Below are 22128 nucleotides of genomic sequence, written 5' to 3' on the forward strand. Positions count from 1 at the left end.
CCACGATTTTCGAAAACTACTGAAAATCTAAACAGTTTTAAAAAATTGTTAAGGTTAAAACTATTTTCGAAGGTTATGTTAACGGTTTTTTAAAATTGTTTAACATATTTTTTAAAATTTTATTTTTTAACTTAAATTTTAATAAATAATTTAATTATTTTGATATTGTAATATAATATTTTAAAATATAACAAAATTTTTAAATTACTTTTATTATAAAATTAAAAAATATTTAATTTAATTTAATATAAATTAATAATATTATAATAAAATAATTTTTTAATATTTTAAATCATATTAAAATAATTTATTTATTTATTAACTTTAAATTTTAAAATAAAATTTAAAAAAATTTGTTAAATGTTTTCAAAAAGGTTAACATATGTTATTTTTTTTAATTTTATTTCTAATTTAAAATTAATAAATAATTTAATTATTTTAATTTTTTAATATAATTTAGTTTGTTAAAATATATTAAATGGGATTTTACGTTATTATTTTTTTTTTCGTTGTATTATTAGTATTATAATTGTCATAATAATTATTAAAGTAATAAAGTATATTAAATTATATTAAAATAAATTAAATATTTTTAAATTTTATAATAAAAATAATTTAAAAATTTTTTAAGTTCAAAATATGATATTAAAATATTAAAATAGATGAATTATTCAATAAAATTTAAATTAAAAATATTATTTAAAAGTTATGTTAAACGGCTTTTGAAAACCGTTATATTTTTTCCAAATTTTACTTTTATTTTTAATTTTATTAATTATTTCATTTATTTTTATATTTTAATGCAATTTTTTTATAATAAATGTTTAACATATTTTTTACGTTTTAATATATAATTGTTTTATTATAATATATCAATATAATTATTTAGGAATTTAACAAATATTTAAAATTATTTTTATTATAAATTTAAAAAATATTTACTATATTTTAGAAATTTAATATATTTTCTTTTTTAATAATTATTGTAAAAATAATAAGAATAATTAAACTAAAAATAGAAATAATATAAAATTTGATTTAATATATTATAGGTTTAATCATTTCTGACATCCCTATTTATGCACGGTTGACTCAATTTGGTCTCCGTATTTTTAAAAGTATCGATTTGGTCCTTAATTTTGTAAATTTGAATCAATTGAAAGCTTGCCGTTTTAAGAAAATTGAAACGTGGGTTGGTGACAGGGCTAAGTGCTTTGGACGTGGCAGATTATGGTCATCTTACCTGGTTGTGCTTCATTTTTTATATTTAAAATTTATAATTATAAATCAAAACGCAACGTTTAACTAAAAGGAAAAAGTGATTAGTGGTTAGCAGCCTGACTTGGGTGTGTAATTGGGGATAATTGGGGATAATAATTGGGATTTGAAGAAATCCCCAAATTTGAAGAAACCCTGAATCCCTAAATTGAGCGAGGTTGGTCATTGTTGGAGCTTGTTGTGGTTGTTATTGGAGTGTGTTGGGGGTGCGACACAGGTGGGTGAACGTAGTTCTTCAAAGACGATGTCGAAGGAGCATTCATGCTGTTTTTCGACATGCAATGTATGGATGAAGGAGAAGTGTAATGTGTGTCCACCGATCTGCCATTGTGGACTGGGTTGTGTGATGTGAACTGCTAAAACTTTGAAGAATCGTGGGAAGCAATTTTGGGGACGCTCGAAGTATAAGGTATGATTTATTTGATGTTTGTATTATGTGGAAGTGTTTATGAGAAGAGATTGTTGTTTATACAGAGTGGTGCTGAAGAGGGTGGTTGCAACTACTTCAAATGGTTCACTGATGTTGCGGAAGAGGAAAGGGGAACATGTTTGAAGTTTGAAGGAAAGTAAGAAACATTGTTGCACAGTGAAGAAATAGACAGTAATAGGAAAATGTTAGTTAAGTTAGAGAAATTGTCCTTGGTTGTTCAAAAGTGGATGAAGGTCTTAATATTTTTGGTTTGTTTTTTATGTGTAATAAACACAATTTTAGTGTCAATGTTGATGACAATGGGCTGATGTGTTGTAACTCTATTGTAGCTTTCTTCCATTTCAATGAAAATGAGAGTTGTTTGATGTGCTTATTGATCTGTTATGAGCAATTTTAGTTGATGACAATTTTAGTTGTTTGACTGAAATGAGCAACTTGTATGATGAAATATTGATCTGGCAGTTTCCATCCTCTGTTGGGCATTTCTACTCGTTATATTTGTTAAACTAAATTTGCTAAAAGTGTCATATTAATGATCCAAACACTTTTGACGCTACTGCTGAGATTTGGTTGGTGATTTGGTCATAATTTAGTGTGAAAAAGCAACTGGAGTGGTCAAATTATGATATGTAAGTATTTAGCCTCTGCTGGCAGCTTGCACAACTCCATTTTGGTAAACCAAAGTTGCTTGAAACATTAAATTGGAAAGATACACACGTCTGTGAAATGTAGCCAATCTTTTTCACGAACATTCAACATAGTTTTGTTCTGATACAGTTGCAGAATGAACATTTGTCTTTGCTGATATTAATTTCCTTTCTATATTATTTAGTAGCAAAAGTCGTGGTTCAAAGTGTTTAAAAGAACAACATAACTCAAGAATTTCTTTTGCTGCATTCAAATGGCCATTGAACCCGTACCAAGAATTTCTTTTGCTGCGTTCAAATGGCCATTGAACCCGTACCAAAAATACTGATATCATTTTTGTATCAGATGTTGACAGTTTTTTAACTTGATTCTGCTGTCTATATTAATCATCACAAATTAAGATCCTGGTGTCTATATTAATCATCAGAAATTAAGATATTGCTGGCAAAAATTCATCACAAATTCAGATATTGCGATGTACTAAAAATTGACACATATATAAGTTAATATCATTCATAAAACCAAAATGACAATGTCTGCATATTCAGATACTGCTGTCTAATACAAAAGTCATCACAAATACCTGACAGGCATTATAATTGTGCAAGTGATAGGCATTACAAAAGATACGATTGTCTTATACAAAAACATAAAAAACAACATTAAAATTCTTCATTGATTCCCTTGGGCTACTGCTTCATCCTGATTTGATGAGTTAGTTTGAATAGGTTGTTGAGAGTTCAAATTAGGGGCCTGTTTTCCTTTGGTGCAAGACTTCCTGTTGTGGCCGAGCTCCTTACAAATGCCACATCTTTTCTTTAAACCACCCTTCCTCATTCTTCTGTCGTCCTTGACCAACTCCCATTGGTCCAGCCTTCTCTTCTTCTTTGGCCTCCCAGGTAATATCCTTTTCGGTGGAGGGAGGACATCAACATATGTGGTAATGTCCCACATATTGTTACCATTTATTGGGTAGACAATTGAAGAATATATTTCTTCATATGTTGACTTCCTAAAGCAACATGGAATGAAGTCCTCTGCATCTATATTTAAGAATTTCATAGCAGCCAAGGAGTGGCAACATGGTATGGCAGTCCCACTTCCTGCATGAACACACTTTTTCATCTAAATTTACTATGAACTTATCACCCGCTTGGGACACATGGCGAACTTCAAAAATCTTGTTGCCTGACCAGCTGCAAAGTGAAAACAATAAACAGTTTTTAATCATAAACTAATGACATATTTTAAATGAAATAATAAAAGAACTTACCATGGAATCCAATATTTAGTTAACTGAGACTCCTTATTTAGTCTAGTCTTGATTTTTGGACAAATCTCCCCAGACAATGAGTGGCTTTTTGTCCTGTTAGTTGCCCGTCTCTTCATCAAATAAAGGCGGATGTCCTCCAACATGCTTACAATTGGCTTAGACCTTGTATGCAGCATTACACTATTGAAAGCCTCTGACATGTTTACCAAATTATCACACTGAGGTTTGTTGCTAAATCTTGATCTTGACCAGTGCCTGCATATGATAATGTTGATCAATATTAGTGCTCAATGGCAGATTTTTAACAATAAAAATTTAGAAACAAACCTGGGAGGGATTTTTAACAAGTATTTGAAAGCATCATCATTAAGCTATCCTGTTTGTGGATGAGTTGTTGTAGCTTCCTTCCACATCAATCGCTTTAGTTGTTTTCGAGGGAATTGCTTTCTGAAATTCGTGTAAAGGTGCCTAACACAGAAACGTTGATCAACTCTAGGGACCACTTCTTGAATAGCTTGCAGCAGTCCCTGTTCAATGAAATTATGACTAGATTGTTAGACAAATGATTTATATACGAATGTTAATTAACAAAACCAGGGAAGAGGTCATATGCATTACCTTTTGCTGGTCCGACATGATTGTAAATGATGAAGCAACTTCTATCCCACCAAGATCTTCAACAAGAAGTTCAAGGAACCATCTCCAAGTTTCCTTGTTCTCAACTTCCACCACAACATAAGCAAGAGGTAGCATTTGGTCATTTGCATCTCTACCAACAGTAGTTAACATTTCTCCACCATATTTCCCTTTTAGAAAAGCACCATCCAACCCAATAATTGGCCTGCAGGACACAAAAATATCCTTGCAGGCCTTCAGACATGTATAAAACCTCTTAAAAATGTGTCCATCCACAGTCTCTTCAACTTTGACCTTCACTGTTGATCCTGGATTACGAGCTAGGAGCTCATTCGCATAGTCATAAATCCTTATATATTGGTCTTTGAAAGACCCATCAACATGGTCTGAAGCAATAGCCTTTGCCCTATAAGCCATACATCTAGATACACCTACATTCCATTTTCTACTTATCTTCTCCCGAATTTCCACTCCCTTTACTTGGGGATTTTCTCTAACAGTTTTTTCCAACCTCTTACTGAGCCATTTTGCATTAAGTAATCTTAATTTGTGCTCTCTACTACATATGTGATTGTCAACAATAGTCCTCAATTGCCATGTATGAATGACTTCCGTATAAGCACAATATGCCATCCAGGGGCACTCTCCTTTAGCACCCATACATTTTAGCCTACATCTCTTCTTATCATTTTTAAGATATTTAATATTTCTACCATTTTCTGTTGAATATGTTTTGATGGCATCCACAAAATCTTGCTTGTTAGCAAAATAGGTTCCCACATCCTATTTATAATCTAACATTGTCTTAGGCATGGAAAATGTTTCAAACTTCCCATAACCTTCCTCTTCATCATCTTGTCCATCACTTTCTGTTCCACTGTCTAATTCATCAGATTTCCATTCCTCATCAGACAACCCTCTATCAAGATCACTATTTATTCCATCATCAAGATCACTATCATCAGATTGCACATCAACTTGGACATTACCAAACCAATCTGCAACTCCATCTCCTACATCCTCTTCTAAATCACACTGAACATTAACATCAACTAGACCTTCCATACACTCATAATTAACCTCATCATTCCTAGCATCATCTTCTCCACTAGAAGTCCAGCTACGAACATCAGCAGCATCCTCTTCAACCTCACCCACAACAACCTCTGTTTCAATGTGACCTTCAACAACATCATCAGCCTCAACTCTTTCTTCTCCATCAACAACATTTTTAGTTATTTTATCACCTTCATTACCAGCCACCTCACCTTCCTCTTCACATTCCCCCTCAACCATACCCCTAGCTTCCTCTTCAAGTTCACCCTCAACCAAACCCACACCTTCCTCTTCACATTCCCCCNCACATTCCCCCTCAACCATACCCCTAGCTTCCTCTTCAAGTTCACCCTCAACCAAACCCACACCTTCCTCTTCACATTCCCCCTCAACCATACCCTCACCTTCCTTTGCATGTTCAGCCTCAACCATACCCTCACCTTGCTCTTCAACTGTATTTTGAGGAACATATTCTAACATATGTATTATGTCAGGTTCAGACACTTTATGAACCACAAATAGATGCACCTGCCCATTAAGCCTAGCTAAGGTTATCATCTGCATGGCTCTTACGTCATCCAACAAAGGCTCTAGCCTATTTTCTAACACAGAACAACCACCTACAGAGTACCACAACTCCTTAAACTTATTGTAACCTAACCTTTCTACTACACTTACAACCAAGAAATAGCTCCAAAGGTCTGAGTCAAACGAATAAGTTGTACTCTCACCCTTATAGATAAGTTTCCCTTCATTTACGAAGTTTCCACCGTGGTGGAAAACAACTTCAAAATTTTCTTCCATGACATAAAAACAAAACTTATATTTTAACCTATAAAGTAATAAGGACCACAACAAAAAGTATTAACAATATAGGCAAACCAGAACCCAATGAAAAAGACAATTACACAACACTTTAATAATGGGGGACCACATGCATTTCGAAAAGGAAACATTATACAACATGCAACATTGTCGGACAACCATAAAAGGACAATGAAAAGCGCATTTACTAGCCTTTCGCCACGAACACTTTCACTACGAACAATTTCGCCACTGTCTTCCACGTGCTTCACCGACAACCGCTTCTCTATTCCACCAAAATAGCACTGATTGATCACTCAGAAATCTTAAAACGAAACCTATTTACTCACCAACTATACCAAATACCAATGTTATATCCAATTGTCCCCCAAATTCCAACTAGAAAGCAAACCCTCGACAGAACCCTATTTTCCCTATTATCCCCAATTATCCCCAATGACACACCCAAGTCAGGCTGCCCACCACTAATCACTTTTTCTTTTTAGTAAAAACGTTGTGTTTTGATTTTTAATTATAAAGTTTAAATATAAAAAATGAAGCACAGCCAGGTAAGATGACCATAATCTGCCACGTCCAAAGCACTTAGCCTTGTCACCAACCCACATTTCAATTTTCTTAATGTCGTTCAGTCAACTCAACGGCAAGCCTTCAATTGATTCAAATTTACATAATTAAGGACTAAATCAATACTTTTAAATATAGGGGACCAAATTGAGACAACCGTGCATAAATAAGGATGTCAGAAATTATTAAACCTATATTATAAGATATTAAATCATATTAACATATTAAAATAAATTTGTTATATATTAATTTTAATTTAAAAATAAAATTTTAAAAAATTATTAAAGGGTTTTCGAAAACCCTTTTACATATCTTTTTAAATTTTCTTTTTGAATTTAAATTTTAATAAATAACTTATTTTAATATTTTAAATTAATTTTTTGAATTTATTAAAATTTTTAAATTATTTTTATTACGAAATTTAAAAATTATTTAGCTTATTTCAATATGATTATAGTATTTATTTTAGTATTATTAATTTATAATAAAATAAAATAAATATTTTTTTATATTCTATAATAAAAGCAATTTAAAATTTTTAAAAATTTAAAAATATAATATTAAAATATAAAAATAATTATCTATTATTAATATTTAAATTAAAAAATAAAATTTAAAAAATTATGTTACACGAGTTTGGAAAATCGTTAAAATTGTTTTCAATGATTTTTGAAAACGGTTTAGCTCAATTATTTTCGAAAATCATTTTAATTTTTAAGTATTTATGAAAATTGTTTAGATTTTTTAGCAGTTTTAAAATATAGTTAAAGATTTTCAATATATATTTTAAAATATCATTAAAAAATAAAAACAGAATTTGATTTTTAGAAACCGAATTTTAAGATATCTTTTATTAAAGTTATTAAAATAAGAAGTGAGTATTCGGTTTTTCAAATACCAAATTCTAGTCTGTTTTAAAATTGTGTTGTTTATATAAATGTTGGTTACAGTGTGCTATTGGATAAATAAAAAAATATTATACTGTACCAGAAAAAAAATCACTAAAGGCTAAACTAAAGTATCAAAATTGTAAATTAACTTTCTTAGAAACATAACATTTGATGTGATAATTACTTAATGTATTAATAATTTCTAGTAAAAATTATTTCTCAATTTAATATAAAATTGGTTACCGTTTGTGTTTATTATGACTGATTATTTTGTGGCTCTTTCACCCATCTACGCTTGTGCCCGCAAAGTTGTGTTGCGGATTGACACACGACAAGGCCAGGTAAACTTCCCATGACCAGCCTTCTTATCATCACCCTACACGTGTCGGTCTCGCAATCCATAAAAATAAAATTCTCTACACCCTTCCGCACCAAATATCTCTCCACACACCACCAGCACCACAAACTAACCAAACAATAAAATCTTCGGAAACGGAAGTAGTTATTATAATTATTAATTTTCAAATCTGAGAACAAAGAAATCTGGATCCTTTAAATCTTCAACCCGAGGTCAATCGAACGGCTACCATGTCCTGTCGGATCACCTTGTCTCTTTCTCATTTCTTCTTCTTCTCCCGTTATCATTGACACTGATATCAGAAGCCAGAGGATTATCATCTCCGAGCCACACCCGTATAAATTAATGCAAGCGAACGCGAAGAGGATATTCGAAGTTTCGATTTTGACGTCGTGGGTATTTCTATTTCTCTTTCTCTCGTTCTATTCATATTCCAATGTCGGCGTTGGAGTATCTCTATCTCTCTCCCATAACGTATACCAAAGTTTTTCTCAATTCCCATAACTGGCGGAAGCCCTCAACGCCGTTCAGGCAAAACACCTGTCGTTTTGTCCCCAATTCGGCGCCGGTTAGGGTTCCGGGGGTATGGAGGGATTCCGGGAGGTTCGATTTGTGGAGGACGCGGAAGGTTCACGGTGGCGCAGTCAGGGCGAGTGGTGGGCAAGAGGGGGATTCGGGCGAGAAGAGCGGGGAGGGTCAGGGGGTGGATAAGGGTTCGACAGGGACTGGTTCGAACCGAAGGAGGGAGAAGCAAGGGAAGGGGTGGTGGTGGTGGTTGGGTTCGAAGAGTGGGAAGTGGCGGTGGCAGCCCATTTTGCATGCTCAGGAGGTTGGAGTGTTGTTGCTGCAGTTGGGGATTGTGGTTTTCGTGATGCGGTTGCTCAAGCCAGGGATTCACTTACCTGGCTCCGAACCGAGGGCTGCGACGTCGTTTGTGAGCGTGCCTTACAGCGATTTTTTGAGCAAGATTAATGGTGATCAGGTGCAGAAAGTGGAGGTGGACGGGGTCCATATCATGTTCAAGTTGAAGTCTGACGTGGATGGTTCAGAAGTTGCAGCTGCTACTCCTTTAGAGTCAGAGTCCTTGGTTAAGAGTGTTGCTCCTACGAAGAAGATTGTTTATACTACCACTAGGCCTAATGATATAAGGACCCCTTACGAGAAGATGTTGGAAAATGAGGTGGAGTTCGGGTCCCCGGATAGGAGGTCTAATGGATTCCTCAACTCTGCTTTGGTAAGTACTTGGAACACGGTTTCCACACTTGAAATACTTGTAGCTGCATTTGGTTTTCGTTGTTATGGTCTTATGTCAACACAATTTGGTAAACTAAAATAGTTAGATTCTCACCCACCAATGGATCAATATGCAAGGAGTTTTTTCTAGCTTAATCCCTCGCACATAGCTGATATAAATATTCCGAGGGAGGATTATATAGCCAATGTTTTTATTCTTTTCTTTTTTTTGTCTCGAGCGTGGTTGCTTTTCATGGATAGAACATGTGATTTTACCCAGAATAAGAATAGGTAGATTAGTTGTAGCATTATCGTGTTTATTTACACTCATTTGATTTAAGGTTTTTATGACGCGTTAGTTTTGGATTACTTTTGTTCATTGTATTATTAATTTATTATGACTATGTTGTGTTTTATATTTTGAATTTGTTGTATCACTGTATGCATTGTTTGTGTATCTGTTCTTTCTGCCACGAGTGAATTTGCTCAAGAATGGAAAGAGGTTGGTGGTTTGAAGTGTAATATATAAATTCCAATATATTTGTTTGTGAAAAAAACCTACTGATACATGAAATATGGTTATTTCTCCAATTACAATCATTACATGATGTAGCTGAAAACTCTGAATGCTCAATGGATATAGGTTATAGCACACAAGGTAGACTGTTGGCCTGTTTGGAAGCTCCTTCTAGGACAAAAAAATAAGAGTAAAAATTGAAATTAACTTCTTCATAAACTAAAATTTGCTTACACATAAACTAACTTGTAGAAGCTCTTTCATATAATCTCTAAATTTTTAATTTTAACTTGTGATTAAGCTAATTTTAGCTTATGGATAAGTTAATTTCAATTTTTCCTTTATATTTGGCTCTCTTAGAAGAGCTTGTAGAGAAGCTTGTTCAAACAGGCCTTGTAGCTATCCCGTTTAGTTTTCCCTACTTCTGGAAGAGCCATGAAAAACTTAAGGACCGTGTTTTGTTTGAGAAGATGTTTCCTGTTTTTGCTTTTAATTACAAAGAGCATCTTGTTGTCACATTGTTTTTTGTTTCGAAAAGTGTATGTTTTTGTATAGGAATTGATGCAAACTTTTGAAAACAGAAAGCAAACAAAACAATGTCACATTTTTGTAATTAAAAATGAAAATAGAAAATGTTTTCTCAGACCAAATGATCCCATAGGTGTACTACTCCATTCTATCTTCATTGCAGAAATACAACCATGAACTTCTTAATTAATGGAATAAGACAGACATAGTTCTTTGAGAGACTGACCTCCCTGGCCAAAGGCCCTGGCTCTTTCACAACAGGCAAGATGATTTCTTCTATCTCTCCCGGATAGTGATGGGTATTTATGGAGTATCTAAGTCCCACAATGAATATTGTGGGATGCTCAGTGAAATATTTAAGTGCTAGTTTTTCCTCCCTTGGCAACCAACATTTAAAGAGTGGGTTTGCCAAGTGTTTGGATGCTTATCAACCAGTTTTATAGTTGGTTGTTGGTGACTCGGAAAGGGCTACCTATGAGGTTCAAGGTTCAAAGATGTTGAGTGAAGTGTGACCGAGTAAAGTGTGAGCTGCTGAGATTTTGGTTCTCATATACATGCTTTGATAGTGATTATGGTATATGAGGTATCCAAGTCCCGTAACAACTATCAATGGTGTATTTATAGGCAACATGCCTTATTTCTTCAACCAACTAAACTAACTAATAGAGCTGGCTAAGAAACTAATGGATATAACTTGTGTCACTTGTCTGAGGCTAGTATAGTTGATAAAATTATCAAGCTCATGAAACTATATCTACATGTTTATTTATAATTAAAAACTATAGATTTTTACACTGAGAATTTGAAATAATAACTTTTAAGGACCGATTACTTCAGATAATAAATAGAAGCTAATCTTTTATTAGCTATTTGAGATAAATCTTCTTTCTTTCACATTTCTTGAATATGGCATGTTTCAATTATAATGTCTCAATGGCTTAAGACATTAAACTTCCCATTTCATTCATTATGAATTTCCTTGTCTGTCGTGGTTGACACTATATATTATATCACATGCTGTTGACTTCATCCTGATATTTGCAGGTAGCCTTGTTTTATTGTGCTCTGCTAGCAGGGCTGCTCCATCGATTCCCTATTAGTTTTTCTCAGGTGAGTTTGAATTCCTTCGCTCACTCATTTTCTTTTTTCACAGGCCTTCTTATATAACATCTTTTTAAACATTTTAAAACCGTCTTTTGAGGACTTGAATTGCTATGTGCAGCATTCCCCTGGTCAGATTAGGAATCGTAAGTCAGGAACTTCTGCTGGCACAAAGTCATCTGAACAAGGTGACACTATCACATTCGCCGATGTTGCTGGTGTTGATGAGGCTAAGGAGGAGCTAGAAGAGATTGTGGTAGGCTGGACTTTCTCATCTCATACTTATATTATATCTAAAATTCCTTAGGGCATATAGAAGTTTTTCTATTATACAACAGGCCTTTTTATGTTCCTTTTGTTTGGAGATATGGACAAGTAGTTTATGCTGATGTTCGCTTGCCAGGAATTTCTCCGCAATCCTGACAGATATATACGACTTGGAGCTCGTCCTCCCCGAGGTGTTCTCTTGGTGAGTCTAGCTAGGGATATATGATAAATAATACACTGGTCTTTTGATCTGAGGATGAAAGCACATGTTGGTCAGCCAGCAAACACTTTGTAGCTGTGGATGTTTTCATGGGGAAGGGATCAAATATGGGAAATTTCTTTTGGGAATATTTTCAAATAATATCCAGTAAAATTTTCCACTGTATTATATGATGTATGTTTTCTCTTGTTTTCATGATCATTAACTTGCAAAAATGAGATAACTGTTGTGTTAGTTTGAAATGGTACCTCACTGGATTATTCATAACCATATTATTTTTCATTTTATTGTTACTTTAATTTGACATGTAGGTTGTAAATATCCATTGTTTTATCTTACAGGTGGGTCTTCCTGGGACAGGTAAGACTTTACTGGCGAAGGCTGTCGCAGGGGAAGCTGATGTACCATTTATAAGTTGTTCTGCTAGTGAGTTTGTAGAGTTATATGTTGGTATGGGTGCTTCCCGTGTGAGAGATCTATTTGCAAGGGCAAAGAAAGAGGCACCGTCCATTATATTTATTGATGAGGTAAATATATATTTTTTATTTTGTTAGATGTTTGATTTAATATTTACTACTCAACCAATTAAACTTTCATTTGTTATGCAGATAGATGCTGTGGCTAAAAGTCGCGATGGTAAATTTCGGATTGTCAGCAATGATGAACGAGAACAAACCTTGAACCAGCTGCTCACTGTAACCAATTTTCCATTTCCTTGTATTTTTTCTTTTTTTGGAGCATTGGGGTGGGGGATTATGTATGTAAGAGGCTAATGTTTTTAACTTAATTGCAGGAGATGGATGGTTTTGACAGCAATTCTGCAGTCATTGTTCTTGGAGCAACTAATCGTGCAGATGTCTTAGACCCTGCACTCCGAAGGCCAGGAAGATTTGATCGAGTAGTTATGGTCTGGATTTTATTTAAATGCATAACCTTCTTTGATTTTTATACTGATTTCAGAAAGACCTTGACTTGGCATATTTTAAGAAAAAATGTTCATTTTCGATTTAGGTGGAAACACCTGATAGGATTGGAAGAGAGGCTATCCTAAAAGTTCATGTTTCCAGGAAAGAACTTCCTTTAGCTAAGGATGTTGACCTTGGTGACATTGCTTGTATGACCACTGGTTTTACAGGGTAATTATTCTGTTTTGTTCATACCTTTTTATATCTTTTATATATTTGGAAGACTGAAATTTTGATTTGACACACTGGTACACAAATTGAAGAGCGGATCTTGCAAACCTAGTAAATGAGGCTGCTTTATTGGCGGGAAGACAAAACAAAATTATTGTGGAGAAAATTGATTTCATTCAAGCTGTAGAAAGATCAATAGCAGTAAGTTACAATGTCTCTTAAAATCTTGATAGATGGACATTTTCACTTTACAGCTGCCGTCTGGCAGGATTTGGATGTGAATAACAAAAGTTAAGTTGAAAAATTTTAGTTTTGTAAGTTTTACCTATGCTGGATAAAATGGACCAAGTAACTTCTTATTTCAGGGTATAGAAAAGAAGACTGCTAAGTTGAAAGGAAGCGAGAAGGCTGTAGTTGCACGACATGAAGCTGGTCATGCTGTAGTAGGTACTGCAGTTGCAAGCCTTCTTCCTGGACAGCCACGTGTTGAGGTAAACCATAGAAAATATTCTATTCCTGGCCATTTAAATATGCCAAATGTCATTGCAAATGCTCGGTATTAATAAAGAAAAGTCAGATAATCATACTGGGTTGGTATTTGGATTTTTAGTTGTCTAGACAAGCAAACTACTGAAAACACGGGTTAAGTATCTATACTTGTGAAATGAACCCAACCCTCCTTCATTCTATTTCGAATTGAATACTTGCCAAAATTTGCTATTTGGGAATTTTAGCCTACTTTTGTATTGAAAATTATGTTTGATTTTTGCTTATTAAGAAAATCCATTCATGCCTTAGTATCCTGTGTATGTTATCAGAAGCTAAGCATATTGCCTAGATCAGGAGGGGCTTTGGGATTCACTTACATTCCTCCAACAAATGAGGACAGATACTTGCTTTTCATTGATGAGTTGCGTGGCCGTCTGGTTACCTTACTCGGAGGACGTGCTGCAGAAGAAGTTGTTTATTCAGGTAGAGTGTCAACAGGTGCACTTGATGACATACGGCGAGCTACCGATATGGCATACAAAGCTATTGCTGAATATGGTCTTAATCAGACAATAGGCCCTGTGTCAATTGCCACCCTTTCCAACGGTGGAATGGATGAATCTGGCGGATCAGTTCCTTGGGGAAGAGATCAGGTCCTCTATTTAATTAACTTATTTCTTCTTCCTATTCAATTTTTACTATATGCTGATTTTTATCTAAACAAACAGGGACACCTTGTTGATCTTGTTCAAAGAGAAGTGAAAGCATTGCTGCAGTCTGCGCTGGAAGTATCACTTTCCATTGTGCGAGCCAATCCTACTGTTTTGGAGGGTCTAGGTGCTCATTTAGAAGGTAACTGTACGGGTCTCATTTTATATTTGGTGATTGGTGGAATGCTTTGTTTCAGCTGATTGTCCAAAAATTAAGATTTAATAACTTCAAATTTGTTAACCTAATAAATGGATAGTGTATATATTTAGGTTAGGGTTTAACTAAAAAATAGAAAGTTCTATCTCTAGCATGTTCATACCTGTATACTTTCATGTCACCAGTTGAACTTTACATGCCACTTCTATATAACACGACGATCATGCGAAGGGACAGGTGAAATTGGGATATGAACATCTTGTGCATCTATTAACTATGTATCAATTCAGATGACTGTGAACCATGTAGCTTTGCTTAACTATGGTGTTCTAATAGTACTGATACTGATTTTTCAGAAAAAGAGAAAGTAGAAGGTGAAGAGTTACAGAAGTGGTTAAGATTGGTGGTTGCACCAACAGAGCTAGCAATCTTCATAGAAGGCAAGCAAGCGTCTCTCCTCCCAATGCAGACAGGTTCCTGAACTGTTGAGAGCTGTCTATTATGCGAGCAAAGTTGAGTGAAAGTTAAGGTATGTTTTTGACGTGTTTGGCTAAAGCCAGTGCAGTTCTATATCCCACACAGAATGAGTTCACCCACCCCTACAACACTGTATATTCCTGTAAGGTGGATCTTGGCATCATTTTTAACACATAGCCAACCTTGTTATTTAACTCATAATTCACTCATCCAAAGCCACACGGATAAAGAAGATGAAGAAATACATAATAGTTCCTCTCACCAACTACATATATTGACTGGTAAATTGAATTCGTTGTATATTGACTATTATTTCAGTCCTGATGTGGCTGTTTGCAAATGTAATTTGGTATATAGTTTTATATATAAATTGTTCTGTGAAATATACATGGCTCTGCTCTATGTTACACCCAAAAGTTCTATCCCAACTGTAAGTATAACATAACATAACATGGTTAGTTATGAAGTCCATTCTCAAATTTCCTAAAGTAGAGTGATTTCTGTTTTCAACTGAGTAGAATCTTTTTGGGATGGATAATTATTCCAAAATGAAACAGAGATAAAAGTAAAGAATGATTTCCCCTGTCTTGTTGACTCTGCAACATCAACTGTCTTGTATCAGAAGTAAACCTTGACAAGGTAGAATATTTGTAGTCATTTGTCTCTGGTGTGAATGATTGAAATGAATTTGTATTCATATAGCACAGGATCTCTTGAAATTGAGAGGAGAGCAAAATATCCAGTGTTCTATGAATGCAACTTTTTTGTTCTTTTTTTAACAAAGAAAGAACAATTTCATGCTAACTTGCATTGCGCTTGTGGACCATTGTCCTGTGTGGCCAATCTTCTTTTGAAAATTATGATGTCATATTCTATCATTTTAAATCATTATCTCATTTTTCTACTGCTCAGAAGCTTGAACAACAAAACTGCAAGTGGACAAATAGTGGTGTAGAGCTGCCTTCACCAGACAAGCTGTTTAAAATTACATGTAGCAAAATCAAACTCTTCTTACCTAAGCTGCCAACCTACTTTCTTGAAGGTGGGGCAGTTTGAACAATTTCAATACATTTTAGTTTTTAATTATTAATCACTATTTTTAATTAATTTAATTAATATATTTATTATTTTTATATGATAAATTATTTTGTCATAATTAATAATTAAAGTTTTACTTGTTAATATAATGATTTAAGTTATAATATGATATATATTTATATATTTTAAATAATATAACGTAAAATTTTTAATTCTTTTTAATTTTCAATTTAAAAGGTATATTGGTGGATTAGTTCACTCCTCTGATAAAAGTAAATTAATATCATCAAATTTTAGCACCTGTGTCTATCCAAAAATCAGATTTAATTATAAATCATTTTAAACTTTAAAAAGGAATAAATTATATTCTAAAGGTTGTCCACTTTTACAAAACACAAGAATGAGGATATATTATGCTATTGAGTGTTGTTTTATTTGACGAATTCATAGTATCATCAACAAAAACAATGCATAAATTTTTTTAACTATATTATATTCAGATTTTTACTAATCTCAAATAAGTTGTTAATTATTTTATTTTTAAAATTTGTATTATTATATTAAAGTTATGAAATATAAAAAAATTAAAAATTCTGCATTGAAATTGGCTCACCTCAGGACTAACTAACCTGCACGACTTCTGTTCCTGCAGAGTAAAATTGTGCAATAAAAAAATTTGATGTGAATTTTGTGCTATTTTTTAGTTGAGTTTATTCTGAAAAAGAAAAATTTAGAGTCATATTCAAGATAATTCTTAACTAAAATTTTTATGATATCAATGAGAATTTCTTATTACATCTTATATTTAAATAAGATAATTTTAAGACCTCCTGTATTAAATTAAAGTTTCTCTAACAAATAATTATCTTGTATTGTGAACTTCGTGTTTAATATATTTTACTTATATAAGTACTATTTGTTTTTAATTTAATTTCTTTAAAGTATATTTTATAAAATAATAGTTAATTAAGAGATAATATATCATTACTTTAAAAAAATTTAAAATTTAAAATTTTCATATAAATTTTCAAAATTTAATTATGTATAAAGTTAGAATTTTTATATACATTAGACTATAAGTAAAACTAATATTATTTAATAAAGTCATTATAAATCATATACACATAACACTTTTTATAAAGTTTTAAATAATTATGTTTATTACAAAAAATATTAAAATATTATATAGTTTCAAAGACTTTTAGTAATAAGAATATTTAATAAAAAGTTAGAATTAATTATATATCCATAAAAATGACATAATATTTTAAATAATTATACTTATAATAGAATAAATTAAAATATTATACTTAAAAAAATCTAACTTTTTAATAATATAAATTTCGTTTCATATTATTTGAATTTATTTCTTACTACTTTTAACTTGAAAATATAATTAAGTAAAATCGAAATAAAAAATAATAACTAACAAAAATAATTATTTTAAAATATACTAATATTCTGTTTACTGTGTCATTACTTCAATTTAGAAATATATATTAAGATGAGTTTAGTAACATACTAGATAAAAATAGCAAAAAAAAAAATTATGAATCCAATAATATACATATTAGAAAAGTATAACAAATATTATTATATAAGTTTAGCAATACACAAAGGAGTATCTCCATATTGATTGGACGAATATAAAAAAAATATTAGATGATGTATTCCATATATTTATTAGACTATTCTAAGCATATAATGATTAAGCGAGTATAAAAAAAAATATTAAAGAATATGTCAATGCACTATTCAGACAATTTTAACAATATACATTAGATGAGTTTGTTTATACAATCACTAGACAATTATAACAAAAAATATTCATTAAATGAGCTCTAGAATACTCATTAAATGAGTTTGTCATATACTAATTAAACAAGTTTAGCAACAAACATTAGAGGAGGAGTTTTTCCATTCATGGGTTAAACAAGTCTTGTAATACACATTAAATGAGTATGCATATACATTGATTGGAGGACTATGTCCATACATTGATTAAATGACTCTAACAAAACCATTAGAAAAATATGTTTATACACTAATTAGACAAGTCTAGTAGTATACATTAGACAAGTCTCTCTGTACACAAATTGGATGAGTTTATTAACATACGTTAGACGAGTTTGTTCACTCACTAGTTAGACGAGTCTTGCAATACACATTACACGAGTTTGAATATACAATGATTAGACAAGTTTAGTAATATACGTTATACGAATGTGTCCATATACTAATTAAACAAGTCTAATAATACATATTAGGCGAGTTTGTCAATGTATTGATTAGATGAGTTTAGCAATACACATAAAAGAGTCTTTACATATTAGAAGAATTTAGCAAAAAAAATTCACAAGATTCATACAATAATTAGACGAATATAACAAAAAATATTAGACAAGTCATTTCCTACGTTGATTAGACAAGTCTAAGAATACATTGATTGTATGATTAAAGCAAAAAAAATTAGATAAGTTTGTCAATATATTGATTAAATGAGTCCATACATAAATTAGACGAGTCTATTAATACACAATAAACAAGTTTATTCATTCAATAATTATATAATAAATCTTGAAATACACGTTAGACAAGTTTATTCATACATTAGTTAGATAAATATAACAAAAATACATTAGAGGGGTCTAACAATACACATTAATTGTGTTTATCCATATACTGATTAGATGAGTATAACAAAAAATATTAGATGAATCATTCAATATATTGATTATTCAAGTTTAAGAATACACATTAGATGAGTATGCCCATAATCAAACTTGTAATATATATTAGACGAGTTTGTCCATACACTAATTAAATCAATCTAACAATATATGTTAGACGAGTCTATTCATACACATATTAGATGAATCCATTAATACACATTGGACAACTTTATCCATTCCATGAATAGACCAATCTTGCAATATATATTACACAAATTTGTTGATATACTAATTAAACGAGTATAATAATACATATTAGACGAGTGTATCCTTATACTGATTATACGAGTCTAACAACACATTGAACGACTTTGTTAATGCATTGATTAAACAAATCTAAAAATACACATTATATTAGTATGTTCATACTCTGGTTTGTATTTTTAATAAATTAACTCCACATATCCTTTATAATATAATCTTTTTATGCATATTTTATTCTTAGTATTTTTATAAAGCCTACTTTTTATAGTTATATTAACATATTGACTTTCTAAAAATATAAATTACTTTTAATATAAATTTTATTTAAAGCTTAATTATAAATTTAAAAATATTTATTATTTATTTCATCAATTTCTATTTTTTTTAATAAACACACAAACATATATTGTAACATCCCAACAATATAGTGTGAAACTATATGCAGGAGTCAAGATATAATAATATGATAAAACAATTTTAGGAAAATAAAGTTAATATTACAATTATAACAAAATAATCATAAAATTTAAACTTTACAATAATTCTATATTACTGCAAACTAAGTACATAATCGAACAGTTGTAAAAGATAGAGTTTTAACCGAATGCTTAATACAAAACTATTAACAAGATTAAACAAAAAAATATTAAACGGCTGGACCTTCTTCTTCTAAAGCTTGCTCCACTGAATACTCCTCTACCTCTACTCACAGTCAAAGGTGATCATTGCAAAAGAAGAACCAAATAGAAAACATGACCAAAACAGGAAATAAGAGTAAGCTAATGTAATTTAATTTGCATACATATAGTACATTTTTCATAAGTTCAAACAATGCAAGACCGAACACTACCACATACCAAAACTAAATACAATCAAGCATATATAGACCGAACACCTAAATAGTTATAACTGTACATTACATTCATGCATAGACCGAACACTTGACTTTGACTATCCGAATTGTATGAATATGTAGCTATAGTCGTCCTTGCACTTGCGGTAGTGTAACAGTTGACACAATCAAGCTACTACCCAAGGTTAATCCAGTGTTGCCTACCTCGGTACCCTGAGGTTAAAGGACCTCCTGCTATTCTCACAAATGAAATATCTCTCTTTATGTGAGAATGATACTCATAGAATTTTAGGATGAACGCCAACTTAGCAATATCCATATTCATACTTTACAATTCAATAACCATCCATGAGACATTCGTCCTTGGAATTCTCTTCCACATTACTTGAAAACATAATCCTCATAAACATATAATGTCATTCAACAATCATATCCTCACTCATAAGACCACGAACCCTCTGAATGTTGAAGACCGAACGGTTTCTCACCACCCCAGAACAGGACCGAACAATCAATAATATATGAGGCTAAAGAAATGCTCGAACTATATTAATGACCGAGCACTAGGGAAAACTGAGTACTAAGAGCTTAGATCGAATGCTTATAGCTTAAACCGACCACTAACAACCTAAACCGAATAATATAGTTTGAATTGAAAGCTAACAACTTAAACCAAAAGCTTGTACACGACCGAACGATATTACCATACTAAACTTAGTACATGATCGAACGGTTTGTACTAGGCTACACGTTTTCCCCTTAAGACCGAACATCTGAACAAGACCGAGTGTCAATATCAGGCCGAGCATTACTAGAGCACCCCGCTCTCTCCTATGACCGAACGATCATGAACATAAAAGACTCCTCATGGACTGAATATTGTTGTGATCGAGTACCTGACCAAGACCGAACGACCAACTGTGCATACTCAGCGTTCTGCATAATTCTGCAGAATTACGAAAAACACCAAAATTTTACTAAAACCAAATATTTTACCCAACTCCAAATCTTCCAAACATGATTCCTACACCAATTCAAGCTTATCTACGAGTGCTTAAACATCTCTAATCTTCAATCACAAAATTTTAACCTAGAGTCCACCCAAAAATATGCATAATCTCAACTCAAGAATCCAAAATCATATTTTACCCCTTTTCATACATTTTTGGCCAACTTAAGGGTCCTAACAGGTCACATTTCACTTGTACAAACTCACCTCACCGCCAAAACTCACTTCCAACCTCAAACTCTCATTTTCATATATTCACTTTCTCAATACAGAGCAAGACCGAACATTTTTCTGCAGAAAACCCAACTAGTTCACAAGTCTCGGCCAATACACAAAATTTACACACAATTCAGTCAGACATCCAATTATTCATACATGCAAACATTCAAACAACAATTCCAAACATAGAAAAACATAATTAAATTACTAGCTTCCCTTATCTCAAATAAATGGACACTTCTCAAACTTTGCTTAGGGTGTACGAAACTCCTAGAGGCGTCTATATAATTCAAATTTGGTGAAAGAAACCATCCACCGAACCAGAAACAAAGTTAGAATCAGGATGAAAGACAGATGAACACATGCAAGATCGCATAAGGCTTGCATGTGACAAAAAATGCAGACTTTTCTTCAAAAAGACAAGAGACTTGAACTTACCAACTCAAAACCACAACTTGATTGGTTTAAAGTAAAGCTCTTGACACCAAAAAGACTTAGGTGATGCCTGAATGATGATCAAAAGAAGAAGAAGGTGAGAATTTGTAGAAAGAAAGAAAATTATAGAGAAAAGGAGAAAAAAAAAAACTAAAAAATTTAAAGAGAAGAGATGCATGCAAGGTGACTCAAAATTTTGAAAAATTTACTTATATATTATCGTAAAAAACTGTTGGATCCAACCAGCTACATATATCTAATACCTTTCACTTTCTCTAAATTTAATGATCCTCACATATATCAATTAGACACAAATTTAAAACACCTTCCACTTTATCTGAATTTAATGGTCCTCACATATATACACAAGTTTAAAAGAGTTATTAACTACAACTTTTAATCGACAATTTCTTATTATATCTTATATTTAAATAAGATATTTTTAAGACCACCCACGTTAAATTAAAGATTTTCTAACAAATAATATCTTTGTAATTTCAACTTTAAAGTATATTTTATAAAATAAGTTAAAGGTATGAATTAAGAAATCATATGTATCATTACTTTAAAAAAAATACATAATCGATATTATTTATATCTATTTTAAATAAATTTTATGAATACATTTTTTTTTCGAATGAGTTAATGTTTTAAAATACTAAAAATTTAAATGTATACAAAATAAAGTCCCGCACACTATAGCAATAAATTATAACTGTAGTAGATAAAAAAAATCTTAGAAAATTAAATAATTTAACAAAAAACTAACATAATATATATTTAAAAAGATTTATAAAAATTATATTTTCTTAAAATTTAACAAGAATAAATAACCGGTCTTAATA

The 22128-nt window shown here is 31.9% G+C and overlaps 2 protein-coding genes across 3 annotated transcripts; one reads left to right on the forward strand and one right to left on the reverse strand.

Moving 5' to 3' along the window:
- Positions 1 to 3028: 3028 nt before the first annotated feature.
- On the reverse strand, positions 3029 to 4898 carry LOC106763405. Its single transcript, XM_014647601.1, has 5 exons — positions 4248 to 4898; positions 4041 to 4156; positions 3630 to 3884; positions 3506 to 3552; positions 3029 to 3459 (listed from the first exon to the last, which is right to left on the reverse strand). Exons 1-5 carry the CDS (start codon positions 4896 to 4898, stop codon positions 3029 to 3031), a joined length of 1500 nt encoding a protein of 499 aa, XP_014503087.1.
- Positions 4899 to 8130: 3232 nt separating this feature from the next.
- Positions 8131 to 15883, forward strand: LOC106764900 (ATP-dependent zinc metalloprotease FTSH 9, chloroplastic). Of its 2 annotated transcripts, XM_022782080.1 has the most exons (14): positions 8131 to 9192; positions 11281 to 11346; positions 11459 to 11593; positions 11741 to 11806; positions 12166 to 12351; positions 12433 to 12519; positions 12618 to 12731; positions 12836 to 12960; positions 13053 to 13161; positions 13326 to 13451; positions 13779 to 14102; positions 14178 to 14301; positions 14673 to 14845; positions 15706 to 15883. In XM_022782080.1, the coding sequence occupies exons 1-13, from the start codon at positions 8395 to 8397 to the stop codon at positions 14795 to 14797; spliced, it is 2385 nt and encodes a 794-aa protein (XP_022637801.1). In that variant the 5' UTR covers positions 8131 to 8394; the 3' UTR covers positions 14798 to 14845; positions 15706 to 15883. The 2 variants fall into 2 exon arrangements, with proteins under 2 accessions (XP_022637801.1, XP_014504823.1); XM_014649337.2 differs by lacking the exon at positions 15706 to 15883 and having other exon boundaries at positions 14673 to 15178.
- Positions 15884 to 22128: the final 6245 nt, after the last annotated feature.

Source organism: Vigna radiata, chromosome 6, assembly GCF_000741045.1.
Source record: "Vigna radiata var. radiata cultivar VC1973A chromosome 6, Vradiata_ver6, whole genome shotgun sequence".
Classification (NCBI taxonomy): domain Eukaryota; kingdom Viridiplantae; phylum Streptophyta; class Magnoliopsida; order Fabales; family Fabaceae; genus Vigna; species Vigna radiata.